This window comes from Primulina eburnea, chromosome 14 (genome assembly GCF_022965805.1).
Source record: "Primulina eburnea isolate SZY01 chromosome 14, ASM2296580v1, whole genome shotgun sequence".
In the NCBI taxonomy this organism is placed as follows: domain Eukaryota; kingdom Viridiplantae; phylum Streptophyta; class Magnoliopsida; order Lamiales; family Gesneriaceae; genus Primulina; species Primulina eburnea.
Window position 1 is genome coordinate 19,788,765 of NC_133114.1, and position 26,169 is coordinate 19,814,933.

Here is a 26,169-nt window from a genome sequence, read left to right on the forward strand (position 1 = left end):
GCCATGAGGTTGCACGGACAATGAGCGGCTCCCGGCAGGCTTCTAGGTGGAGGGAACATGAATGAACCGATCCCACATCGGAATGAGAGGGATTCCGAGACTGTTCAATGTAATGGACTATACAGTTGAAGAGGGCTTAAAAGATTTGATATGTACTACTCATATCGTGAAGGTGCATCTTCTTTTCGGTAGCTCATCACACAAAGTTAAGCGTGCTTGATTTGGGGCAATTTTGAGATGGGTGACCTCCTGGGAAGTTTCCTAGGGTGCGTGTGATTGAGGACATAAGCACGCTGGAAAGACTCGTTTTGATACAGTAAGGACAATCGTCGAATCTGGCGCGTTACACTTAATGTCCTAAGAAGGCCAAAAATGCTGCCAGAGGATGATCTAGGAGTTGAACATAATTAAGTTGCAAGAAGTGACCTTTTAACTAATCTAGATGACTCTTGAATTGGCTAGCAACTTGGACCATCATTGGAGGTATTTTGAAGGCAAAAAATCGGTTGGAGTGGGCAGCCCTACAGCCATATTTTTCCTATAAATACCCTACCATATGCTGAAGAAATTCTACAAAAAATCCTCCCAAAGCCTCTCAACAATTCGAGTAACACAAGGCTGCCAAAATCGTGCCATCCAAATTGAGTTCGTGCACCAGCGAAGTAACGTTTCAAGTCAACATTCTGTCCATTTGTTCACTTATAATTCAATCCAAAAAGTGCCCAAATAAGTTGGGCTGCAATCGAGTTACAACAGAGCCACTCGAACCACACTAGTCAGACTTTCTCGAGCAAGTCGTGTTTTTGAGTTATTAGTCGAGTTCGTACAACATCTAGCCAACAATTTTAAGATGTTTTTCTCTCCATTTATCTATCTTACTTCGAGCCAAGCAGTGCCCAACTGAGCACCAAGAGTTTGGGAAGAAGTCAATCTCCAATCTAGTTACGATCAAGTCTACCTCGAGCAACAAAAATTGTGTGTTTCTAGTCAAGATTGTGCAGTTTCTAACCAGCATTTTAAAATGCTTCCTTGCCCGAGGATTGCATCCAGAACTTATTCGAGGTGATGTCCAAAATAGTATTCAAGTCCTGTTCGAGTTCAGCCTAGGTTCTGTATAAACTTCAGTCAAGTTCGAACTACACCTTTGAATTATGGTAAGTGGGCTTATATATGTTTTAAAGGCTTATGTATGTGTTGAAATTCGATCGTATACCGCATGTTTTGTTTTGAATCGTTTGCTTCACATTTGCATCTTTTGCTAAGTTCTGTTCCGGTCCGATTTGTTACGTCCTTCTCGTTTCGATTTGATCCGTTCGATTTGTCTATTTCGTCCCAATAGAATAAGTTTGTTTGATTTGATTCTATTCATGGCACATGGGGAAATTTTGTGAGGTAACAGACCCCAAAGAGAGCCCGGATGCTGGAAAATACCCCAAAGGGAGCCCATTTACAGAAGAATACCCCAGAGAGAGCCAAAGATCAAGGATAACTCATGATCATTTTTATAAGATCTGTGTTCAGTATGTAATTCTGATTTGATAAAACTTTGTTCTGTTAAGATTTTGTTCTGTTTGATATGATCTGATATATATAAGTTCTGAACTCTATCTGTTCCGTTTTCGACCGCTACTTATAAAAATTATCGCTTTAAAAATATGTACATAACTTGTTTTTCTGGTATTCAATCGAGCCTCACTTGCTGAGTGTTCTCAAAACGCTCACGCCTTACATCCCTCCCGAAATTATAATGAAGAACAGATGGAAAAGACGGAATAAGATCAATTTTGAGGCTGGTGAAGAAATCCAGAGTTACGAAGACCAAGTCCCTGATTTCGTATTTCGCACTTTTTCATTATTAGAACAACTTCCGTATTATTCGTATTTATTATATGTAAAGATGAAGTTATTTTATAAATTAGACTAGGTTTTGATTATTTGCTACGAAACTTATTGTTTTCATTGAAATTGTTAAAAAATGTCTGATGTTGTCATCTATGCCTCAATCTCAAGGCATGACACTTATGTGTTATATTAAAGATTTACTCATAAGAAGTTTAGAAAATAAGAAATTGGATTGATTGAATTTTATTTGCTTTCTTTTAATGAGTGCTAGGATCCTAAGCCTAGATAGGGAAATAATGGGCAGATTTCATGTATTACAATTTAATGATTATCTTGTATTTAAATGACGGCTGATGAAAGGAATAAGACATTTAGTTTTTCTCAAAAAATATAGTTAATATTGAGATCAAGAAGTTCTTTCAAACGAGTCTAGAACATCCAAAAAAATAAATAGACAAAGTAGAAAAAGCCATAAACAAATTTCAGAGTCAAATGATCAACTCCTTCATCGGCCCATAACCCGACCTTTCCCGTGCTCATAACACTTACCCAACACAATTCTAAAAAAATACTTCTAAACCCTTTTTTCAACACCTTTTGAATTGAAAATATTAGAAAGCCCAACCAAAAGATGTGTAACGAAAAAAATCAGACTAGGGGCTTGTTAGGTAAAATCTCCACAGCAGAATGGTATGCACAGTTTTTCACACGTTCCCAAATAATGTCTGCACAAAATCTGTTCAAACATATATGTGATTCTGCTATTTGGCACAGGTGCAACTAGTAAGATGATAACAACAACTCAGTCAGCTATAAATGCCACTCCCAACTCCGTTGTGTGCACCCAAACTTCACAGAACACGCCATTTTTATCAAGAACGTAGAAATCAATTTCATCTTCCGAAACATCTGAGTATTGAAGAGGTAAGAGTTGAAGATAAGAATTTCAGCCCAGCTGATCCTCCAGGGAAGTAGGAGATGACGTAGTACGAGAGAGCAATCACCTACCAAAGCAAAGTTCAAGAAATCAAAACAATTCTGAAGCTAAATTAAGAAGAACTATGTACTGTGTACCACAACTAGCGTAATTGTTTCAATGCTCCACATTCTACCACATTTTAAACTTCGATTTCTACGATTTTCTTCATTCTTACCTCGCAGTTAGACCTACTGAGTAAACTCCTACTTATAAGAGTACATTTTCCTAATGGTGGCCAAAAGCATAACAGTCAGCATAAAATGCCGATCAGTTTCAGAAGAAAATGCTGAAGAAATGGGAGGAATTAACAATCACAAATATCTACTACACATATATTTATCCACAACCATAACAATTTATTCAAAACTTATATCATGTTTAATCCAAACTAATTTAACCTTTATAAAAAATAATAACAAACTGTTTCCCCGGCCACCCACAATTTTCTTGCAACCACCAGTCCACACCTTCCGCACCCCCAAGATTCATTCTGACTGACGGTCGCCAAAGCAACACTAGTTTTTAATATGTCGGGGGTAGAATGCCAGGGAAGAAACAAAAACAATTGAAACTAAAATTTTGATTAAAATAATGAGGTTATTAAGTTATACTAATCGTTAATAATTTTAGTATAGTAATTCAAATTCTTCCGATTTTGAAAAATTAAGATGTAAAAATAAATTGCATACAAAAATCAATTTTAAATATCTTAGAGCACATTTGTAGAACATAGTTCAGTTGATCAGTTCCATTTCGTTTTGAAAGAAAAATTATACACACACTATGTGAGAACTCGGAATTTCAAAAATAAATCATGTAAGGAATAGGGAGTTAAAGGAGGAGCTAAGGGATTTGACAAATTAATTATGCAAGAAATGACCCTTTAGAAAGTCTATGTGATCTTTGGTGCTTGAGATAGCCTCGACTACGTTCATTTCATTTCTTGGGGGAGATGAAGGGACAAAGTCATGGAGAAGATGAAGGGACAATGTCATGGGGGAGGTGAAAGGACAAAGTTTTCCTCTATAAATAGCACTCCAAAGTTGAAGGCAAAACACACCAAAAAGCCTCCCAAGTTTCGGTTTTCTCCCCTCCATAAAGCAACCAAAATTCGGCCAAGGCAAGGGAGAAAGAAGAACCAACTTCGTGCAGTTCGAGTACTCAAGCAAATACGTCGAGGTGCTGCTGGATTGAGGTCATAAATTGCTCGAGGCAACAGGCCGAAGTACTGTCAAAACTTCGGAAGAAACTTCGTTCAAGAATCTGCAAATTTCGAAGCATACCTACGCATTTCGGTAAGTGGGTTTTTGTTATATAACTAGTATTTCACCTGTGCGATGCACGGACATTTATTTTTTCTAATTAATGATTAAAATTAGTAAGTATGATAATCTGTTTCACTTTCTACATAAAATGACGGTTTAGCAAACTGAAATGTCTATTGTTTCACATACATATAGATCTTAACAATAAAAAATGAATAAAAGAGCCTTTTTTGTATTTCGGCTGAAAAATAATATCACATTTGTGATCTGACTATTGTGTGTGATGAAACGATTACATATGTATTTATAGATTAAAAAAAACATCGATTTTAAATGAAACGATTTCAAACGGAGCAAAAATTTTGGGACATGTGTCAAAATTCAGAATTCAAATGTAAATTTAGATTTGTATTTCGTTTTTAATTCCAACATGTATTAGGTTTATAATTCCCAGAAGGGGAATTGAATTTTTGTATTGGTAAATTGAAATGTAATTTAATTTTGTTTGTTATTCCAAGAATATATTCAATTTTCAAGGATTATACATACACATACATTAATATGTAGTTTAAATAATGAATTAAATAACTTTAGTCATTTATTATAATAACATGTTTCGATTATTTCCTTTTATAGAATGTTTATTTAGGCGAAAAATTACTAAAAATAGCAGACAACTCTGCTTTTATAAATATATATAGATTTTTGTGCTCTCTTATTTGAATTTTTAAGAAGACAATTCAAGATATACTATATACATATGGTTTTGGAAGAAAACTACAACATATTAATTATTTTCAAATTAAGGTAATTTCGAAATAATATGTATTTGAGATAAAAAAAAATTATGATTATTAAATGATAAATTAATGTTGGAAAACTTTGTTATAGTGATAACTTTTAACACTCAACCAATTTTATTTTTAGAAAAATTAAATAAACTAATTAAATATTGTATTTCTTTTTTAGTAAATAATTGGGGCAGAAATTACTTAAAATAGAAAAATTTATTTTTGAATGATTTACTTAATGAGTGATACTGAACATTGCAATCATTTGTATTTTAAATTTATTTATATTGTTTTTAATTAAACTGATTGATATAATCAATACAAAATTTTAATATAATTTATTTTTCAATAGAGTTTAGTTTTAATTTGAATAAAAATTAAAAAACATATAATATAAAAATTACATTTGAATTAATATAAAATTAATTAAATTCAAAATTGAATTAAATGAATTGATATAATCAATGCAAACAATAATTGAAGTGATCATTTATTGCAGTATACATATATCAATAATCATAATAAATCTTTCCTTTTTTAGAAATGACATTTTGGCGGGAAATTACTATTTTTGGCAAAAACTCTGCTTTTATATATATATAGATTCGTTGTATTTTAAAACTTGAATAAAATATCGTGCCGTACGTTATGTATGTTCTTATTTGCGAAAGTCAGCATGTTCTTATCTTTAAAATTTCGATCGATGAATATTAGGTTTCTTTCTGGTCTTCGATATTCTTTGATACCGCTGTATTCGTTCAAAGTTCTGATAAGTTCTGTTCGATAAATCTGAATTTTGTGATGCACTGTTACAACTCGATTTGAAATGGGACGAGAATTGTATTCTATCTGGCCTCCATTGGTGGGTATAAAACCATGTTCTGTCAAGCCCCCATCGGTGGGTACAAAACAGTGTCCTGGCCCACCCCTTAGAGGACTAACATATTGGGAACAATTAGACCATAGAAATGAGATGAGTAACAGTGTTGTGCTTGTTCTGAATTGTTTTGATTTGCTTCTGAACTGCTCTGAATCGTCTGATAACTTCTGTCTCATATTTGATTCGTTTATGTTATGATAAGTTAAAAATAATAAGGTTTGAAAGTTTGTTAAAGAAATGCTTTAACGATTAAGTTCTATATGTATCATTGGAAATCGATCGACCCCCCTCTTGCTTAGTGTTTCCCAAAACTCACCCTTACAAATTTCAGATAAAAATGAAGAGCAACTGATTGAGGAGGAACAAGAAGCTTTTTGGGGATGGTAGTCGATGAGCAAGATTCAAGAATCAAGATTTTATTTTCCTTTTGTTTATTTCCGCTTCTGCAACTCTGATGTATTTTTATTCTATTGTCAATGTAAAGACAATGTTTTAGATATGAAAAAGACTAGTTATTTGGCATTTCGATACGAGGCTTAATTGTTTTCAAGTAATTGTTAAACAATGACGGATGTCACCGACGCTTCGGACACGGGGCGTGACATTTAAGTGGTATCAGAGTCGTCAGGTTCATAATCCTGCTTGGATTTTGATAGTGTCGTCAAATTTTGTCAAAAGCCTAGTGCATCCCAATCTGAATCCAACTTCCATCTGTTCCCTAAACTTTCAAGAAACTCAAAAATTTATTCCTTCAATCGTTCTGCAAACCCTTAGTACCGAAATTTCCACGACAACTTTCTATTTTTGTGCATTTCCATCCTATATATTGTTATGATATTTTACCTCGATTTTATCATAGGAAATGGCAGGCAGACCACCCAGACACAATCGAAACCCCCGAGGAGTTAATCAAAACTAGAACGAAAACCCACAATCAGTAGGGTGAACCTCATTCGAGAAGATATGATAGCAATAGCTACCATAGTAGCAGCCAGAAGTCCCAACTTTTGATGGAAATCCAGACCCAGAAGTCAGTCATAACTGGCTTAAGAATGTTGAAGCTCAGCTGCACTTATTGGAAGTACCTGAAGAACTTAGAGTGGAGGTCGTAACCTCGTTTCTGGAAGATCGAGCACGAAAGTGGTGGGAAACAGTGTCACCATCTTTGGCTGAGGTGGAGCAAATCACATGGCAAACCTTCAAGAGAGAATTTTTGAAGCAATATTACCCAACGGAATTTCGGCCGCAAAAGTTGAGCAAATTTGAGAACTTTAAACGGACACCAGACATGACGGTGATGGAATACACCTCAAGGTTCAATGATCTGGGAACCTATGTTCCAACGATCATGTCTGATGAGACATTGAAAATGCACCGTTTTAAGAAAGGACTGAACAGCCGGATCCAATCGGCTTTTGCAGTATTTAGGCCAAGCAATTTTGCAGATTTGATGGGCGCAGCAATGAGTGCGGAAACTGATATCAAACGTCGCGAATAAGAAAACAAAACAAGAGACCTTTGACTAGTCAGTCAGCTCTTAGTGCCCCAAATTCAAAAGGCCAAACTATTCAAGCGGCCCCCCAAGAGGAACCTTTAGCAGTACCGGCAATAAAGGAAAACAGTGCGATACCTGTCGACAGAATCACACTGGGGAATGTTATAGGAAAACGGGCGCTTGTTTCAGATGTGGTAAGGTGGGTCATCGGATTAAAGATTGTCCGGACTCCGGACAACAAAGACAAAGGGGCGGGACCCAACAAACAAAATGAAAACAAGACTAATACTCGGGTATATGCAATAACCCAGGAAGAAGCTGATAACACCAACGAGGTGGTGGCCGGTACTGTTTTACTCAATGAAATACCTGCATATACTTTGTTTGATTGTGGTGCTACGCATTTGTTTGTGTCTAGAAGATTTGCTAAGAAGCTAAAACTTGAGCATGAAATTCTTAGTGAACCGTTAAGAGTGGCAACACCTGCAAGTAAAACAATTGAAACCCACAAGGTGTATCGAAACTATAACATTTGTATCAGCAATCAGATTTTTAGGCAGAATTGATTCAACTCAATATGATTGAGTTCGACATCATTCTTGGAATGGACTGGTTAGCTAAATACCATGCCATAGTAAATTGCTAAAAGAAAAATGTCAGACTTCAAACTCCGACTAAAGAGGAAGTCATATATCACGGAAAATCAAAAGAACGAAAATCTTTTTTATCTGCCTCACAAGCTTGGAAGGCCATAAAAGGAGGCGAAGATATTTATCTGGCAATGATCAATATAGTCAAAGAAGAAGATGCTCCAAAGATGGAAGATATTCCAGTTGTTCAAGAATTTTCAGATGTTTTTCCGGAGGATTTACCGGGTACGATACCAGATCGAGAAATAGAATTCGAAATTAATTTGGTCCCTGGTGCGGCACCAATTTCAAAGGCACCATACCGAATGGCTCCAGCTGAATTAAAGGAATTAAAGGAGCAACTTCAGGAGTTATTTGACAAGAGACAAATTTGACCCAGTGCATCCCCGTGGGGAGCCCCAGTGTTGTTCGTAAAGAAAAAGGACGGAAGCATGAGGCTATGCATTAATTATAGAGAGCTAAACAAGATCACCACAAAAATAAGTACCCGCTCCCAATAATAGATGATCTTTTCGATCAACTGAAAGGAGCCAAGGTTTTCTCAAAGCTCGATCTAAGGTCAGGTTATCATCAGCTGAAAGACAAAGCAGAAGATATTCCTAAAACCGCGTTTAGAACAAGATATGGGCACTACGAATTCACGGTGATGCCTTTTGGTTTAACAAATGCTCCTGCAGCATTCATGGACCTTATGAACCGTGTATTCAAACCATACCATGATAAGTTTGTGGTTGTTTTCATAGATGATATTCTGGTATGCTCACCAAGTGAGGAATAACATAGAGAACATCTAGGTCTGACTTTGCAAACACTGTGAGAAAAGGAACTCTATGCCAAATTCAAGAAGTGTGAATTTTGACTAAAAAGTGTAGCGTTCTTGGGACATATAATCTCTGAATTAAGTGTGTCAGTGGACGCTAAGAAAGTAGAGACGATCAAGGACTGGCCTCAATCAAAAACAGTAACCGAGATAAGAAGTTTTCTGGGTTTAGCTGGATACTATAGAAAATTCATGGAAGGATTTTCTTCGATAGCCATTTCTCTTACCAAACTTACACAGAAAAATTCGAAATTCATTTGAAATGAAGCAAGTGAGAAGAGTTTTGAAACCCTGAAGGCGAAACTCGCATCCATACCAGTACAAATTCTTCCCGAGGACGGCAAGAACTTCACAATATACAGTGACGCTTCAAATGGAGGGTTAGGGTGTGTGCTTATGCAAGAAGGTCAAGTAATTGCTTGTGCATCACGGCAATTAAAACCGTATGAGCAAAATTACCCAACTCATTACCTTGAGTTAGCTGCAGTAGTATTTGCGCTCAAAATCTGGAGGCAGTACCTTTATGGAGTAAAATGCGAAGTATTCACTGATCACCAGAGCCTCAAGTACATATTCACCCAAAAGGAATTAAACATGAGGCAAAGAAGGTGGATTGAACTTCTGAAAGATTATGATTTATCAATCAACTACCATCCGGGTAAAGCAAATAAAGTAGCAGATGCTTTGAGCCGAATGAACATTGGTAAAATGAGCTTATCTTCTCTATCAGCACAACCATCCCTTAGAGAAGCAATCAAATTGAAACAAAACCAAGATCCCTCTATCACAAAAATTAAGGAACAAATTCAAGAAGGAAATGCCGAAGAATTCCAGGCTGATGGAAATGGTGTCCTATGGATGAAAAGATGTTTGTGTGTGCCAGACATCGATGGGATTCGTGAAGAAGTAATGGCCGAGGCACATAAATCGAAATTTTATGTTCATCCGAGAAGCACCAAGATGTACCGAGATCTGAAAAATAATTACTGGTGGAATGAAATGAAGAAAGACGTAGCTGTCTTTGTTTCCAAGTGGTTAACCTGTCAACAAGTCAAGGCGGAACATCAACGGCCTGGAGGACTCCTACAACCATTAGAAATACCAAAGTGGAAGTGGGAAAACATCTCCATAGATTTCGTAGTAGGGCTACCGAAATCAAGGCAAGGTCACAATGGGATCTGGGTAATCATGGACAAGTTGACAAAATCTGCACATTTCTTACCAGTGCGAATGAATTACAACTTGGACAAATTAGCCACCTTGTACATGGACAATATAGTGAGATTACACAGAGTCCCGACAAGCATATTATCTGACAGAGATCCAAGATTCGTATCACAATTTTGGAAAAGTTTCCAAGAAGTAATGGGAAACCAAAGTCAGCCTCAGCACGGCCTATCATCCACAGACTGATGGCCAAACTGAAAGAACAATTCAAACTCTCGAGGACATGTTGAGGGCATGTGCTTTGGATTTTCATGGAAATTGGAGTGAACAGTTACCCCTGATAGAATTTGCTTATAATAACAGTTATCACAGCAGCATTGAAATGGCTCCAAATGAGGCATTATATGGCCGAAAGTGTAGATCACCTCTATACTGGGATGAAGTCGGAGAAAAGGCTATTACTGGACCAGAGCTTGTTCGAATAACCATTGACAAAGTTGCCATAATAAGAGAAAGACTCAAAACAGCTCAAGATAGACAAAAGAGTTGGGCAGATTTGAAGAGAAGACCGTTGGAATTGGAAATCAGTGAAAAGGCATATGTCAAAGTCTCTGGAGTGGTTCGGTCCAGTAAATCCGGAAAGTTGAATCCAAGGTATGTAGGACCGTTCGAGATACTGGAAAAACTGGGAACCCTAGCCTACCGATTGGCTTTGCCACTAGATATGTCCAGAATTCATAACGTATTCCACATCTCACAACTGAGGAAATATGTCTCAGACCCGAGTCATGTTCTCAAAGTTGCGCCGCTGATGATGGAAGGACATCTGAATGAAGAACTTAAATATGAAGTGGTCCCTATTCGAATAGTGGACGTAAAAGATCAAGTGTTGAGACACTGGACAATTACATACCAAAGTACAGTGGTCAAATCATACTGAACGAGAAGCAACCTGGGAACTAGAAGAGAAGATGCGCACACAATATCCTCATCTATTCAAAAGATCGAGCTGATCCAAGTTTCGAGAACGAAACTTTAAATAAGGAGGGTGGGATGTGAGAACTCGGAATTTCCGAAGTAAATCATGTAAGGAATAGGGAGTTAAAGGAGGAGCCAAGGGATTGGACAAATTAATTATGCAAGAAATGACCTTTTAGAAAGTCTATGTGACCTTTGGTGCTTGAGATAGCCTTGACTACATTCATTTCATTTCTTGGGGGAGATAAAGGGACAAAGTCATGGGAGATATAAAGGGACAAAGTCATGGGGGAGATGAAGGGACAATGTCACGGGGGAGGTGAAGGGACAAAGTTTTCCTGTATAAATAGCACTCCAAAGTTGAAGGAAAAACACACACCAAAAAGCCTCCCAAGTTTCGGTTTTCTCCCCTCCATAAAGCAACCAAAATTCGGCCAAGGCAAGGGAGAAAGAAGAACCAACTTCGTGCAGTTCGAGTACTCAAGCAAATACGTCGAGGTGCTGCTGGATTGAGCACATAAATTGCTCGAGCAACACGCCGAAGTATTGTGAAAACTTCGGAAGAAACTTCGTTCAAGAATCTGCAAATTTCGAAGCATACCTACGCATTTCGGTACGTGGGTTTTTGTTATATAATTCGTTGTATTTTAAAACTTGAATAAAATATCATGACGCGCGTTATGTATGTTTTTATTTTCGAAAGTCAACATGTTCTTATCTTTAAAATTTCGATCGATGAATATTAGGTTTCATTCTGGTCTTAGATATTCTTTGAGGCTGTAGTTCTGTTCGATAAATCTGAATTCTGTGATGCACTGTTACAACTCGATTTGAAATGGGACGAGAATTGTATTCAGTCTGGACCCCATTGGTAGGTATAAAACATGTTTTGTCTGGCCCCATCGGTGGGGTACAAAACAGTGTCCTGACCTCACCCCTTAGAAGACTAACATATTGGGGACAATTTGACCATAGAAATGAGATGAGTAACAATGTTGTGTTTGTTCTGATTTGCTTCTGAATTGCTCTGAATCATCTGATAACTTCTGTCTCATATTTGATTCGTTTCTGTTATGATAATTTAAAAATAATAAGATTTGAAAGTTTGTTAAAGAAATGCTTTAAAGATTAAGTTATATATGTATCATTGGAAATCGATCGACCCTCCTCTTGCTGAGTGTTTCCCAAAACACTCACCCCTTACAAATTTCAGATAAAAATGAAGAGCAACTGAATGAGGAGGAACAAGAAGCTTTCTGGGGATGGTAGTCGATGAGCAAGATTCAAGAATCAAGATTTTATTTTCCTTTATTTTAGTTCCGCTTCCGCAACTCCAATGTATTTTTATTCTATTGTCAATGTATAGACAATGTTTTAGTTATGAAAAAGACTAGTTATTTGGCATTTCGATACGAGGATTAATTGTTTTCAAGTAATTGTTAAACAATGACAGATGTCACCAACGCTTCGGATACGGGGCGTGACACACTTAGTGTGTTATTTAAAGGTAGAGAAAGGAAGGGGTCACTAATAAATGAGGAAGGCTCAGGATGCGTCATCATGCATTCTGAGAACATAATAAGGCATCTCAATGGCTCCACTTCAATCCAGCAGGGACATCCCCTGGCACCACCCCAAGTTTCAGACTAGATGCCAGAGTTGGACACAGCTCTTTCGCATAAAGCATAGAGCATTGAATTATCTACAGAACCAATAAGGCAATAAATAGTACATTTTTCCCTTGAGAGAGTTGATATTCAAGACTAACGCACAGAGCCGAAAGCAGCGCTAGATTCAAAGCACAAAAAAGTTTAATCACAGTAACTGTCCACTCTAGTTTTTCTGGGAAAAAGATATGCTAGGAAAGTTTAATGCAGTATCTAAAAACCTCATTCGTTTGCAGAACAGGTCAAGATTTCCTCTGTGACAAATACATAAACAAGAACAATTGGAGAAGAGTAATATAAAATTAGAACTAATGTATTAATTATGAGGATAATTGTTATAGGAGAGGGTGGGAGTTTCATACCTGTAGTATGGAGAAGAAACCTGAAAGAAAATAGCTGTGAAGAACCATGGATGCATAAACTGTACCCACCATGCTGCCAACAAATCCTAACGTGAAAGAAAGTCTCTGCAGAAAGGAAAATGTAATTGACTGGGTTCAAAGACTTCCAGGAAAGTGGATGGAAGAATACAAAAGTATAAAAGACAACTCATTCTGTTCCTGTAAGGAAAAATAATGAATAAATTAAATTTCTAAAAAAATATAATTATAATACCTCCTTAGAAAACATGTGTTGAAGCTGAGCCTTTGGACCTTTGAGGGCAAAAAGCGAACCAACTATGAAGGCACAGCCAATAGTGAAGCAGATAGCGAATTTTTGAGGCTTCAGCACCATCGCAGGCAGGAATATGGTGAAAGCAATGAAGATGAAGAAAACTCCAGTAGCAAGGAACAATCCAAAGTACATAAGAGATTTTCCAGAAGGAACAATGCTAGTGGCAGAGTTGAAGTTCCTGGGTAACCCCCTCATTCCTTTAGAAACCCTGTCGAGGAACAAAAATTGAGGTCTATGAAACAGAGGAAACAAATTGGAAAATTAATCACATATTTTGATACAATTGACAGCTAAGGCTTGGGCTTATTGGGAGAAGACAGCTAGAAAAGCCACATAGAGCTGTAATTTCCTGTTGCTAGATTGGAAAAAAAACGAACCAAACTAAGGCAAGTTTTGCTACTAGGTTGTTTCATCTCGTCAAGTACAAGTGCTTCTCGAGGTAGAGTAAAATATTATGCAGAAATCAAGCAATGATTTGCTCACAAGGCCAGAGAGAAAGTGTGCTGGTAGGAAATCAGTCCAAAGCTTCCTGTGGTGCTCAAGTCAAATGCTTGATATTCTACTTCCTCTGTTATTAAGGTGAAAAATGTTAGTGAATATCGGGCCTTTTCCATCCATATATCACTATCAAACTCTTAGTTTCGTACACCTGCATCTACAAATTTGATAAATCTTATACTTATTCATCATTACAACAGTAAAATAAAACCAAGAGTAAAAATTCCTTTTCAAAACATTCTAATATTAGTGTACCACATTGATCATCTTCAACATTATTTGAAAACTAATAAGACAAGTGTAGCATACCCTATCTAAATGTAGGTTGTTCGCAAAAAGGCCATACATTTGGAAGAGTGGCAGACCTAACTTTATTCAATATTCTGTTTTACTGAAAATTCATGAACCTCAAACAAAAGTGATGATGAACATAATGTAATACCCCTGTATCAACCATATGATAGCAGCTCCTTGGGATTTTACAAAAGCTAGCCTTGCAATTTTAATGGATTTTGCTGTTCTTATAGCAGCTTACAGACCATAGATTAGTGCTTTGTTGGCATCGCTTGCTAATTTAGAATATATTAGGATTTTTAGCGACAATCTTTAAATTTCTCTCTTTTAAATGAATCACATCTTCATCCAAGCTCACCAATGAAGATTGGTTTATGCTTGAGAAACAACTCCTCTAAAATTTTTTTTTTATCAGTCCTCTAAAATTTCAACCTGATGAAAAAAAATTTATGATTTAAGTAATTGACCTGCGACACAACAATGGGATACAGAGGCTCATATCCTATGGCCTTTTGGGGTGAATATTTGTGGCTGTTATGGACTTTTATATTATTACGGGCTTCGAATATTGTGCCAGATTGGAGTCTTGGAAGAATCTAGAAATGGGGGAGTGATGAATAAAATATTATGGGGAGGGAAATTAAAACTCATTCTACTAATTAGTTCAAGTTTTGAGACCAAGCTTTTGGTGGGGATGGTGGGAGGGTCAGGGTTGAATTCCCTTGCACCTGCGACACAACAATGGGATACAGAGGCTCATATCCTATGGCCTTTTGAGGTGAATATTTGTGGCTGCTATGGACTTTTATATTATTATGGGCTTTGAATATTGTGCCTCATTGGAGTCTTGGAAGAATGAAGAATCTAGAAATGGGGGAGTGAATACATAAAATATAATGGGGAGTGAAATTAAAACTCATTCTACTAATTTGTTCAAATTTCGAGACCAAGCTTTTGCTTTTTTTTTTTGGGTTGATTCCCTTGCACAGAGGGTTACCTCTGGGAACCTTATTTTCATTTTATCTCATTTTAGCTTATATTCTTCTTTGCGTTAGTTGATTATTGTTGATATATATGCATAATTATGAGGTTGCAACAGTGGCTTTCCTGAATGTTATATCACCCAAAATATGAAATCAATGGTGGAACACAGAATGGTGCTTACAGAAAGTGGGTTCTTATCTTCTATACAATAGATGGTTAAGACATGTTATAACCACAACATAATAACATAGACAGTCATAATGGAGAAATTATTTCCCACTCCAGTTCATTTATATTTCCTAAAGTCTATCCACGCGAGACAAATCAATTTTGTTTGCGTTTAAAATACTCTTGGCATATTTTCGAGGATTCTCACAAAAACTATCCTTACTTCCATATTCATGAGTGCATTAGACACTGAAAAAATTATCAGTCTACAAATTGTACTGCGAAAAATATGAAATATGTGCATTGAAGACCTGTTGGGTATATTTATTGGCTTGGATAGTGCAAAATTTGAAGACTAAAAAATTATAAAGGAGAAGCATAGTTGAAATTTGGGAAGAATCCAAGTTAACACCACAAAAACCAATCTGTTTCAAAGGTTTTCTAATTTCTATATTATTTTCACTAGAACTCCAAACAAGAAAAACACAAAATAACCAATGTCTAGCCACTTGTTCCGCATGGAAATACTTACCAAATGGAATAGATCCGTTATCTTTTCATATAATAAGAGCTACAAACCCAATACTAAGGGCAAAGTTGCAGATGCAGGACTGTTGGTCAGGTGAGTGAGTTAGGCAGTTATATGAAGTAACACATTTTGCATTTGGATTAGTATTATTTACTACAGGAGTTATTAGTGATGCCTGTGAAGAATTATCTAATTGTGTGCCCTAGAGAGAGAATTTTTTTAAAAAATGCTCTCTCCTCTTTTGCGATCCATCACTCCTTTCCCGTTTCCTTCCATGACTCTCTGTTGCTGAGGAAAGGCGTCGTAGCTCTCTTCCGTCACCGGCGCCGGTCTTCACCGCCGGCAGCGACATCTGTTTACCTTTCTCTCGATTTTTTCTCTCGTTTTTCATCCTTTTTCCTATATTTCTCTCCGAAATAATCTCTTGCGCAGGTCAACTCCTACCTTCACGGGAGTTCTGTGATCCTTTTTGTCGGTTTATCTTGCTCGGACGACCTTGGTGTTTAGTGTTCACAATCCAGTAGGCACCAGTGGATTTTTCGTCGACAAAAATATGAACAGGATAAATTCAAGAGTGCCTACTGTTCTAAGGAAAGGTGCGAGGGATGAAGTCTCTATTGAACATAAAGTTTTCAACCTGAGATTGGGCAATGGGGGATTGTCTCTTTGGTGGTCTGAAAAAACTAGGAACGCAACCTATTTGCTGGATTTAAACCGAGAAGAAGCTAGCTGGCTCAGTCTAAGTTTCAAGGAATTCATCAACAATCCTGTCTCGGGCACGGATATCCTTCGTTTTAGGGGCAGGAATGCGGTCTTCACTATACAACGATTTTCAAACAAGCGTGGAAGGTTCTTAGAGATTACCAAGTTCAGTTTCAGAGGTCGAAAACAGATCACAATTGTTCCTAGCGGCTATAATTAAGGGGGATGGGAGAAAATCTTGAATACACTAGTAAGGCTGCTGTCGGGGATTTCTCAGAGGAAAGTGCTTCAACCAACCTTCGGATATGGGTCAGCAAAGACAAGATGTAATACAACAATCTGATATAACAGCAAAAAAGTGGAGGAGGGTGGCCGAGGATTGCTGAAAGAGAAGTAGGACAGTGATAGGCCAATGATGGTTAGGAAAAGCACTCATTGTTACTAGGGGAAGAGTGAACAGTTCGTGGGATCAGATAAAGAAAGGCCTAGCCAAATACACAAACAAGATAGTTGAACTATTTCCATTCCAAGCTAACAAAGCGGTTTGGTGGCCCTCCGACCAAGGTTGTAAATGGCGGGAGGCGGTGGCGGTGACCGCCTACCGCCTCGGCCGCCCAGGCGGTGCCTAGGCGGTTGAATTTTTTTAAGTAACTTTTTTATAGATAATCATGCAATATAATCATTTTTATGTAAAATGTGCAATTAAATAATGTTTAAGCACAAAATATAATATCATCTAGAGAATGTGCAATTAATAAAGATTCATTGTCATATTAATGTTATTATGCTAACAAAGTAATATAATTATTTTTATCAAAAAACTAAATTTGAATTTCAAAGTTTCAATCAATTATCCATCATTAGAACAAGTAGTAGACTAAAATAAGAGTGGTTGAGAGTTAAGAGTTGAGAGTGAAAACCAAAAATAAAATAAAGAAAATGAGGTGTGTTAGGGTTTTAATATTTAAAATTAGTTGACTTTGACTGAGTTTTTAAAATTGTTGATTACAACTTAAAAATCTTGACTGCCTAGCCCGCCTGCTTGCCGTCTCGCCCCGCCTCGCCCCGCCTCGACCCGCCTCCCCAACACCGTATAGCTTGGGCCACCTAAAACACCCGCCTCATGCATAGGCAGTGCGGTCGAGGGCCGCCTACCGCCTCGACACCGCCTAGGCGGCCGCCTCGACCGCCAATTTAGAACACTGCCTCCGACCCTTCCGAGTACGCATATTATCTAAAGTTGAAGAAAGGTTTTTCTGACAATGGGGTGTCTTTGAATTTCGAGGCATGGAAACCTGATATCAATACAGCGGACACGGTGGACAAATGTTGCAACAGTTGGGTTAGGATCTTTGGACTACCATGGAATCTATGGTCGAAAGAAACTTTCAAAAGCATAGGGGATCAATGCGGGGGGTTGATCGACATAGGCGCGGAAACATTACTTACAGACTTAGGGGCAGCAAAGATCAAGGTGAAAGGCACGGAAGGAGGGTTTGTTTGCAATAGGATGAAAATTCAGTTGGAGGGGCAGACCCTTGACATTCGAATTCGGGTAGATACCTTTGATCTAACAGCTTACGAGAAGTACGGTAGGCAATCTTACGCACAGGTGGTGATCAATGGTAAAAGGACCTTGGCGGGGTGGGGTAACTCAAATTTGCTCCGGAAACAATTCCAAAACGAAAACCCAAGCAGCGGCCATATCAATGAGATGAATGATTCAGTGGTTCATTTGCATCAACCTACAACCACAAATGAAGAGAGGCTAGGAGGTGGATCTGGCAATAGAGGGATGAGGTTGGATGATGGCAGAGGAATATGCATTTGGAAAAAAATCAAAAAGGGCCAGCTGAAAAGAGTGTGTCGTCAACATTTGCAACAGTGGCTTTCCTGAATGTTATATATCTCCCAAAATATTAAATCAATGGTGGAACACAGAATGGTGCTTACAGCAAGTGGGTTCTTATCTTCTATACAACAGATGGTTAAGACATGTTATGACCACAACATAATAACATAGACAGTCATAATGGAGAAATTATTTCCCACTGCAGTTCATTTATATTTTCTAAAGTCTATCCATCCAAGAAAAATCAATTTTGTTTGCGTATAAAATACTCTTGGCATATTTCCGAGGATTCTCACAAGAACTGTCCCAAATGTACCATCCAGGAAGATGATAAACACTTCCATATTCATGAGTGCATTAGACACAGAAAAAATTGTCATTCTACAAATTGTACAGCGAAATTCATTTATATTTTCTAAAGTCTATCCACGCGAGAAAATCAATTTTGTTTGCGTTTAAAATGATTCTCACAAGAACTGTCCCAGATGTACCATCCAGGAAGATGATAAACACTTCCATATTCATGAGTGCATTAGGCACTGAAAAAATTATAAGTCTACAAATTGTACAGCGAAAATACGAAATATGTGCATTGAAGACCTGTTGGGTATATATATTGGCTTGGATAGTGCAAAATTAGAAGACTAAAAAATTATAAAGGAGAAGGATGGTTGAAATTTGGGAACAATCCTAGTTAACACCACAAAAACCAAACTGTTCCAAAGGTTTTCTAATTTCTATATTATTTTCACTACAACTCCAAACAAGATAAACACAAAATAACCAATGCCTAGCCACTTGTTCCGCGTGGAAATACTTACTAAATGGAATAGATCCGTTATCAAAGTGGGTTTCCTGAATGTTATATCTCCCAAAATATGAAATGAATGGTGGAACACAGAATGATGCTTACAGCAAGTGGGTTCTTATCTTCTATACAACAGATGGTTAAGACATGTTATGACCACAACATAATAACATAGACAGTCATAATGGAGAAATTATTTCCCACTGCAATTCATTTATATTTTCTAAAGTCTATCCACGCGAGAAAAATCAATTTTGTTTGCGTTTAAAATACTCTTGGCATATTTTCGAGGATTCTCACAAGAATTGTTTCAAAGGTTTTCTAATTTCTATATTATTTTCACTACAATTCTAGAGAAGAGAAACACAATATAACCAATGTCTAGCCACTTGTTCCGCGTGGAAATACTTACCAAATGGAAAAAAGAAATTTATTTCCACTATAGATCCGTTATCTTTTCATTTGATAAGAGCTACAAACCCAATACTAAGGTCAAAGTTGCAGAAGCAGGACTGTTGGTCAGGTGAGTGAGTGAGTTAGGTAGTTATATTAAGTAACACATTTTGCATTTTGATTAGTATTATTTACTACAGAAGTTATTAGTGATGCCTGGGAAAGGTGAAAGTTAAATGATCAAGGACTCATGGAAGCCCTATTATATTCTTCTTTATGTTGGTTATTGTTGATATATAAGCATAATCATGAGGTTGCAACAGTGGCTTTCCTGTATGTTATATCTACCAAAATATGAAATCAATGGTGGAACAACGAATGGTGCTTACAGTATATGGGTTCTTATCTTCTATACAACAGATGGTTAAGACATGTGATAAACACAACATAATAACATAGACAGTAATAAAGGAAAAATTATTTCCTACTCATTTATATTTTCTAAAGTCTTTTAACGCGAGAAAAATCAATTTTGTTGGTGTTTAAAATACTCTTGGCATATTTTCGAGGATTCTCACAAGAACTGTCGCAGATGTACCATCCAGGAAGATGATAAACACTTCCATATTCATGAGTGCATTAGACAGAAAAAATTATCATTCTACAAATTGTACAGCGAAATTCATTTATATTTTCTACAGTCTATCCACGCGAGAAAAATCAATTTTGTTTGCGTTTAAAATACTCTTGGCATATTTTCGAGGATTCTCACAAGAACTGTCCCAGATGTACCATCCAGGAAGATGATAAAAACTTCCATATTCATGAGTGCATTAAACACAGAAAAAATTATCAGTCTACAAATTGTACAGCGAAAATACGAAATATGTGCATTGAAGACCTGTTGGGTATATATATTGGCTTGGATAGTGCAAAATTAGAAGACTAAAAAATTATAAAGGAGAAGGATAGTTGAAATTTGGGAACAAACTTAACACCACAAAAACCAAACTGTTTCAAAGGTTTTCTAATTTCTATATTATTCTCACTACAACTCCAAACAAGATAAACACAAAATAACCAATGTCTAGCCACTTGTTCCGCGTGGAAATACTTACTAAATGGAATAGATCCGTTATCAAAGTGGGTTTCCTGAATGTTATAACTCCCAAAATATGAAATGAATGGTGGAACACAGAATGATGTTTACAGCAAGTGGGTTCTTATCTTCTATACAACAGATGGTTAAGACATGTTATGACCACAACATAATAACATAGACAGTCATAATGGAGAAATTATTTCCCACTGCAGTTGATTTATATTTTCTAAAGTCTATCCACGCGAGAAAAATCAATTTTGTTTGCATTTAAAATACTCTTGGCATATTTCAAGGATTCTCACAAGAACTGTTTCAAAGGTTTTCTAATTTCTATATTATTTTCACTACAATTCCAGAGAAGAGAAACACAATATAACCAATGTCTAGCCACTTGTTCCGCTTGGAAATACTTACCAAATGGAATAGTCGAGCATAAAAAAGAAATTTATTTCCACTATAGATCCTTATCTTTTCATTTAATAAGAGCTACAAACCCAATACTAAGGGCAAAGTTGCAGATGCAGGACTGTTGGTCAGGTGAGTGAGTGAGTTAGGTAGTTATATGAAGTAACACATTTTGCATTTTGATTAGTATTATTTACTACAGAAGTTATTAGTGATGTCTGGGAAAGGTGAAAGTTAAATGATCGAGGACTCATGGAAGCCCTATTATAATTTTCTTTATGTGGGTTATTGTTGACATATAAGCATAATCATGAGGTTGCAACAGTGGCTCTCCTGTATGTTATATCTCCCAAAATATGAAATCAATGGTGGAGCATCGAATGGTGCTTACAGTATATGGGTTCTTATCTTCTATACAACAGATGGTTAAGACATGTGATAACTACAACATAATAACATAGACAGTAATAAAGGAAAAATTATTTCCTACTCATTTATATTTTCTAAAGTCTATCCACGCGAGAAAAATCAATTTTTTTTGCGTTTAAAATACTCTTGGCATATTTTCGAGGATTCTCACAAGAACTGTCCCAGAGGTACTATCTATTTTCGATCATTCTCACAAGAACTGTCTCAGATGTACTATCTATTTTAGTCTCACAAGAACTGTCCCAGATGTACAATCTATTTTCGACGATTCTCATAAGAACTGTCCCATATGTACCATCTAGGAAGATGATAAACACTTCCATATTCATAAGTGTTTTAGACACTGAAAAAATTATCAGTCTACAAATCGTACTTCGAAAAATATAAATTATGCGCATTGAAGAGTTGTTGGGTATATATATTGGCTTGATTGGTGTACAATTTGAAGACTGCAAAATTATAAAGGAGAAGCATAGTTGAAATTTGGGAAGAATCCTAGTTAACACCACAAAAACCAACCTGTTTCAAAAGTTTTCTTTTCTATATTATTTTCACTACAACTCCAAACAAGAGAAACACTAAATATCCAATGTCCAGCAACTTGTTCCCGTGGAAATACTTACTAAACGGACTAGTCATACATAAAAAAGAAATTTATTTCCACTATAGATCCGTTAACTTTCAATTAATAAGAGCTACAAACCCAATACTAAGGGCAAAGTTGCAGAAGCAGGACTGTTGGTCAAGTGAGTGAGTTAGGCAGTTATATGAAGTAACAAGTTTCGCATTTTTATTGTTTACTACAGAAGTTATTAGTGATCCTGGAAAAGGGGAAGGTGAAATTATCAAGGACTCATGGTAGCCCCATTAAAGCTTTCCTAAGTAAAAAAATTAGGCTAAAGCAAGAATCGGCAAATACTAGCACCAGTTCGTATGTTTAACCAAGTATTGATGGTGTCAACAAGTGAAGATATAAGCTGCATTAGCATTTGCAAATCTCTATTGATAAAAAAAATATCTAATCTATGCTTTTATCACGCACCACTGATAACCAAACAATAAATTCTTTTCTCAGCAATTAACAACAGAACATGGATCTCAAACAGTAACACTGGTATCAAATCAAATAAAACCGAAGAGTAACATCCTCGAATTATTGACGACGGGTAGGTTTTTGGAAACCTTACACATCGAAAGTACTGGTGACTTTGTCGTTGGCGGTGCGCACGGCGGCTTCGATATCGAATGAGGAATCTACGTCGGCTTCGACTTCGGATTTGGAAGCGGCGGCGTAAGCATTCCAGTCAGCCAGTAAAGACGACGTCGGCTGGCCGATTTCACTGCTCGGACCGCCGGTGAACCACCCCGGACTTGTTTTCTGCATATTTATATTTCTAATAATTGTACTTTGCTGCTCTAAAATAACATTTAAAAAACAAAGAAAATATTTTAGTCTCTTTTATTTTTTGATTTGATAATTTGTATTAAATATATTTTTTGATTTTAATTATTTTTTTGCTAAAAGTCAGCAAATTAATCAAATTTTATTGATATAGATGTTCTCCTATTTAATTTATAGGTCGAAAAAAATTATGTTGCACACATTAAATCAATACAAAAAAACTAAATTACAAAAATATATGAAAACTAATCTCAAGATTTTAAAATTGAAAGAAAAAAAGATTATTTCTCTTTTATTTTGTTTATGTAGATTTTAATGTCTATAATATAGATTTTATTAGCGTCATGAAATACGTAAGAAAAAATTGATGTCGAATAAGCAACATTAGGTAAATTTTATGACTTCGGATAAAAAAAAAAATTAAAACAAACAAAAAATTCAATCACTTTATGAAAATCAAATTTTGACAAAGTACAAGTTTAAAAGTCAAATATATCAACTTACTGATCTAAAATTGTAATTCTCGAAAAAAAATAATGAGTATCTATGATTAGGGATGTAAATTATCCAAACCAAACGAACAGTATCAAGCTTGAGCTTGGCTCGTTTAATATTAATTCAAGCTCAAACTCGAGCTCGAGCTCGAGCTTGATTCGAGCTTTTATCATCTGGCTTGAGTTTGGCTCGTTTAAGATTGATAGAGCTCGAGCTCAAACTCGAGCTTTATGCGAGTTTTTATCATCAGGCTAGAATTGTACTTGTCTTGAAATTACTAACCTTGTGAAAAGCTCGACTTCGACTCGTTAAAAGCTCGTTTATCATGTTAATCAAGCCGGGCTCGAGCTTGGTTTATTAATAGCTCGTTTATCATATTTAACAAGTCTGACTTGAGTTCGGCTCGTTTTCGAGCTCGTAAAAATACAATTGAGCTCGAATTTGAGCTTGATTCGAGCTTGTTAAAATTAAATATATCTATGAACTAATTTTATATTAGACATAAAAGTTTAACTTTTATTAGTACTAATATTTTTATTTGTCAACTCAACAAATGAGTCAAACTCGAGCTTACGAGCCACCTAAACGAGCCGAGTTCGAGCTCGCGAGCCTATTAACGAACATGTTTGCGAGCTCACGAGCCGAATACGCTTAGGCTTGAGCTTGGTTTGATTAAGTTGTCGAGCTCAAAATCGAGCTTGAGCTTGGTTTGATATGATTAACAAACGAATTCAAACAAGTTTTTTATCGAGCCGAGCTCCGAATAGCTCGCGAACGGTTTGGTTTGTTTATATCCCTATCTACGATAGCTCATCTAAAAATAATTTAGCCTAAATGTAGTAAAAAAATAATAATTTAATTTAACATAAAATAAATATATGTGGCGGATATAGATATCAGAGTTGCTATCCAACTGGTTCGAACCGAATTAATCAGGCCCCGAATTGCAGGGAGACCGGATGAGACCAATTTTCCAGGATATTGAATAGGATTGGATTGGATTCACAAGTGATTCAATCTGAAACGGGAACCCAATTGGAATTAAAAATGTTTCACTCATTATGTCTTTAAATAAGTTATTTATCAAACAAAGTACTCCAAATTTAAATATATTATTTTCAAATATATAAATACAATCGAAAATTTTAAAACAATAACTAAAAATTATTTAGAAAACTTATAAATATCATTGGTTGAAACTCAAATAATTTTTTTTTTTTTACATCAAACCTCATGTAAAATATTGAAAATTCGGACTTCTCCTATTTGAAAATTAAATAAGCATATTAAATCTTAACATATCTTCATCTTAGTCAGAATAATTCGATTAGCAAAAACAATGTCTTCTTGCATCCCAAATAACAAGAGATATGGAAACTTCTTATGAATATTTTTTTGATAAATTGCGTCCAATAGGATTTGAACATATACCAAATTTTTATAAAAATTTTGCGAACACTCCCTGCATCAGGTGAAAATTTGGTGAATTGAAGTATTTCTATAATATCTTATAAACAATAATAAAATTGACCAACGAGCAGAACGGTTAGGAAAAAACAAAATTTGCTACAAATCATATTTCAGGCTAACTAAATTAGTTCGGACGTTATCTATGCTAACTGGAGGCTGAAAATCAAACTGTATGTCGCAAATACAGCAATCGACAGCGTCTGGTTAGTATATATAATGTACGAACTAGTCTAGTCAACCTGTAATATGACTTGTAGCAAATTGAGTTTTATTTCTACTTGTTTTTCTCGCTGCTCATTTTGATCATATACCAATATCATCAAAATACTTCAATACCTCAGATTTCCAGGTGGTGTAGAGGGTGTTCGTGTAATTTTTATAAAAAAATTAAGCTCTAAGATGTATATTTAATGTTCAACGGGGCAAACATTGTGTAATGATCATGAGCCCTTAGGCTGAATCAATATAAGCCTTAGCCCATACCCATGCACCACTACGGGTCACGGGTCATTAGGATGGTCCAGCATGAGCCATAGCCTATCCTAACGACCCATGACCAGTACCGGTTCATGGGTATGGGCTAAGCTCATATTGGTTCAGCCTATTAGCCCATGATCGGTACAAAAAGAGATGACTTTAGGCTGAACGAACATGAGCCTTAGCCCATACCCATGAACAACTACTGGTCATGGGTAACTGCATGCATATCTAAGAAAAATTGAAAATAAGTAATTAAATTATTTTAATTGAATTAATTAAATGTGGTAGGCATGTTTACATGTAAAAATAAGAATTTCTATTAGAATGCATAAATCAGTGTTTTCAAATATTATTCGAGGCGCGACCGAGAAACAGAGACGGGAGACTGCAAAGGAAAAAAATTTGGTTAAATAATTTTTTAATATATGGTATAATTAATGTGTAAATTTAAAAAATAGTGTCTTTTGAGATATTTTTACACGTAGAATAATATGCCGATAATTTTTTGAATAAAATAAAGACTTTTGAAGGCTCGGTTAATATTTTCGAAAATTTTTCTAAACGAGATATTTTTCCTACGTACTAATGGGCATATTATACTAGATTAGTGGGCCTAAAGATTTACCTAAGTATTTATATACAAACCTTGACTCCCAACCCCATCCTACGCCTCATAACCTCACGCCTAACACAAAGAAACCTATGGTTTCTCTTCCCTAGTAGCAGCCGCACACACGCGCCTTCTAGGCACTCTCACATCGGTTTTGAAGGCAAAAGTCCTAGCAAAGGGTTCTATGTCCCTCTGGTAACTCTCCTTCGTGTCTAGACTCGAATATTCGTGCGTAAATCACGCAATGGCACGTCTTATGCCTTTCTTTTCTCATCATTCACATTATATTTTGTATTTTGAATGGTTTTGCATGGTATATTATAGATCAAATGATTTCTT

At 36.2% G+C, this 26,169-nt stretch overlaps 1 protein-coding gene across 2 annotated transcripts; it reads right to left on the reverse strand.

Annotated features, from left to right (window-relative positions):
* Positions 1 to 2,478: 2,478 nt before the first annotated feature.
* On the reverse strand, positions 2,479 to 22,791 carry LOC140812896 (uncharacterized). Of its 2 annotated transcripts, none has more exons than XM_073171276.1 (4): positions 22,561 to 22,791; positions 13,150 to 13,417; positions 12,897 to 13,001; positions 2,479 to 2,846 (listed from the first exon to the last, which is right to left on the reverse strand). In XM_073171276.1, exons 1-4 carry the CDS (start codon positions 22,755 to 22,757, stop codon positions 2,736 to 2,738), a joined length of 681 nt encoding a protein of 226 aa, XP_073027377.1. In that variant the 5' UTR covers positions 22,758 to 22,791; the 3' UTR covers positions 2,479 to 2,735. The 2 variants fall into 2 exon arrangements, with proteins under 2 accessions (XP_073027377.1, XP_073027378.1); XM_073171277.1 differs by lacking the exon at positions 2,479 to 2,846 and adding an exon at positions 12,362 to 12,788.
* Positions 22,792 to 26,169: the final 3,378 nt, after the last annotated feature.

Coding starts and splice junctions, on each gene's coding strand:
- LOC140812896 (XM_073171276.1), bottom strand. CDS start 22,757: ATGCAGAAAACAAGTCCGGGGTGGTTCACCGGCGGTCCGAGCAGTGAA. Junction 13,418..22,560: donor GTCACCAGTACTTTCGATGT/GTAAGGTTTCCA, acceptor GTTCCTCGACAG/GGTTTCTAAAGGAATGAGGG. Junction 13,002..13,149: donor AACACATGTTTTCTAAGGAG/GTATTATAATTA, acceptor TCCTTTCTGCAG/AGACTTTCTTTCACGTTAGG.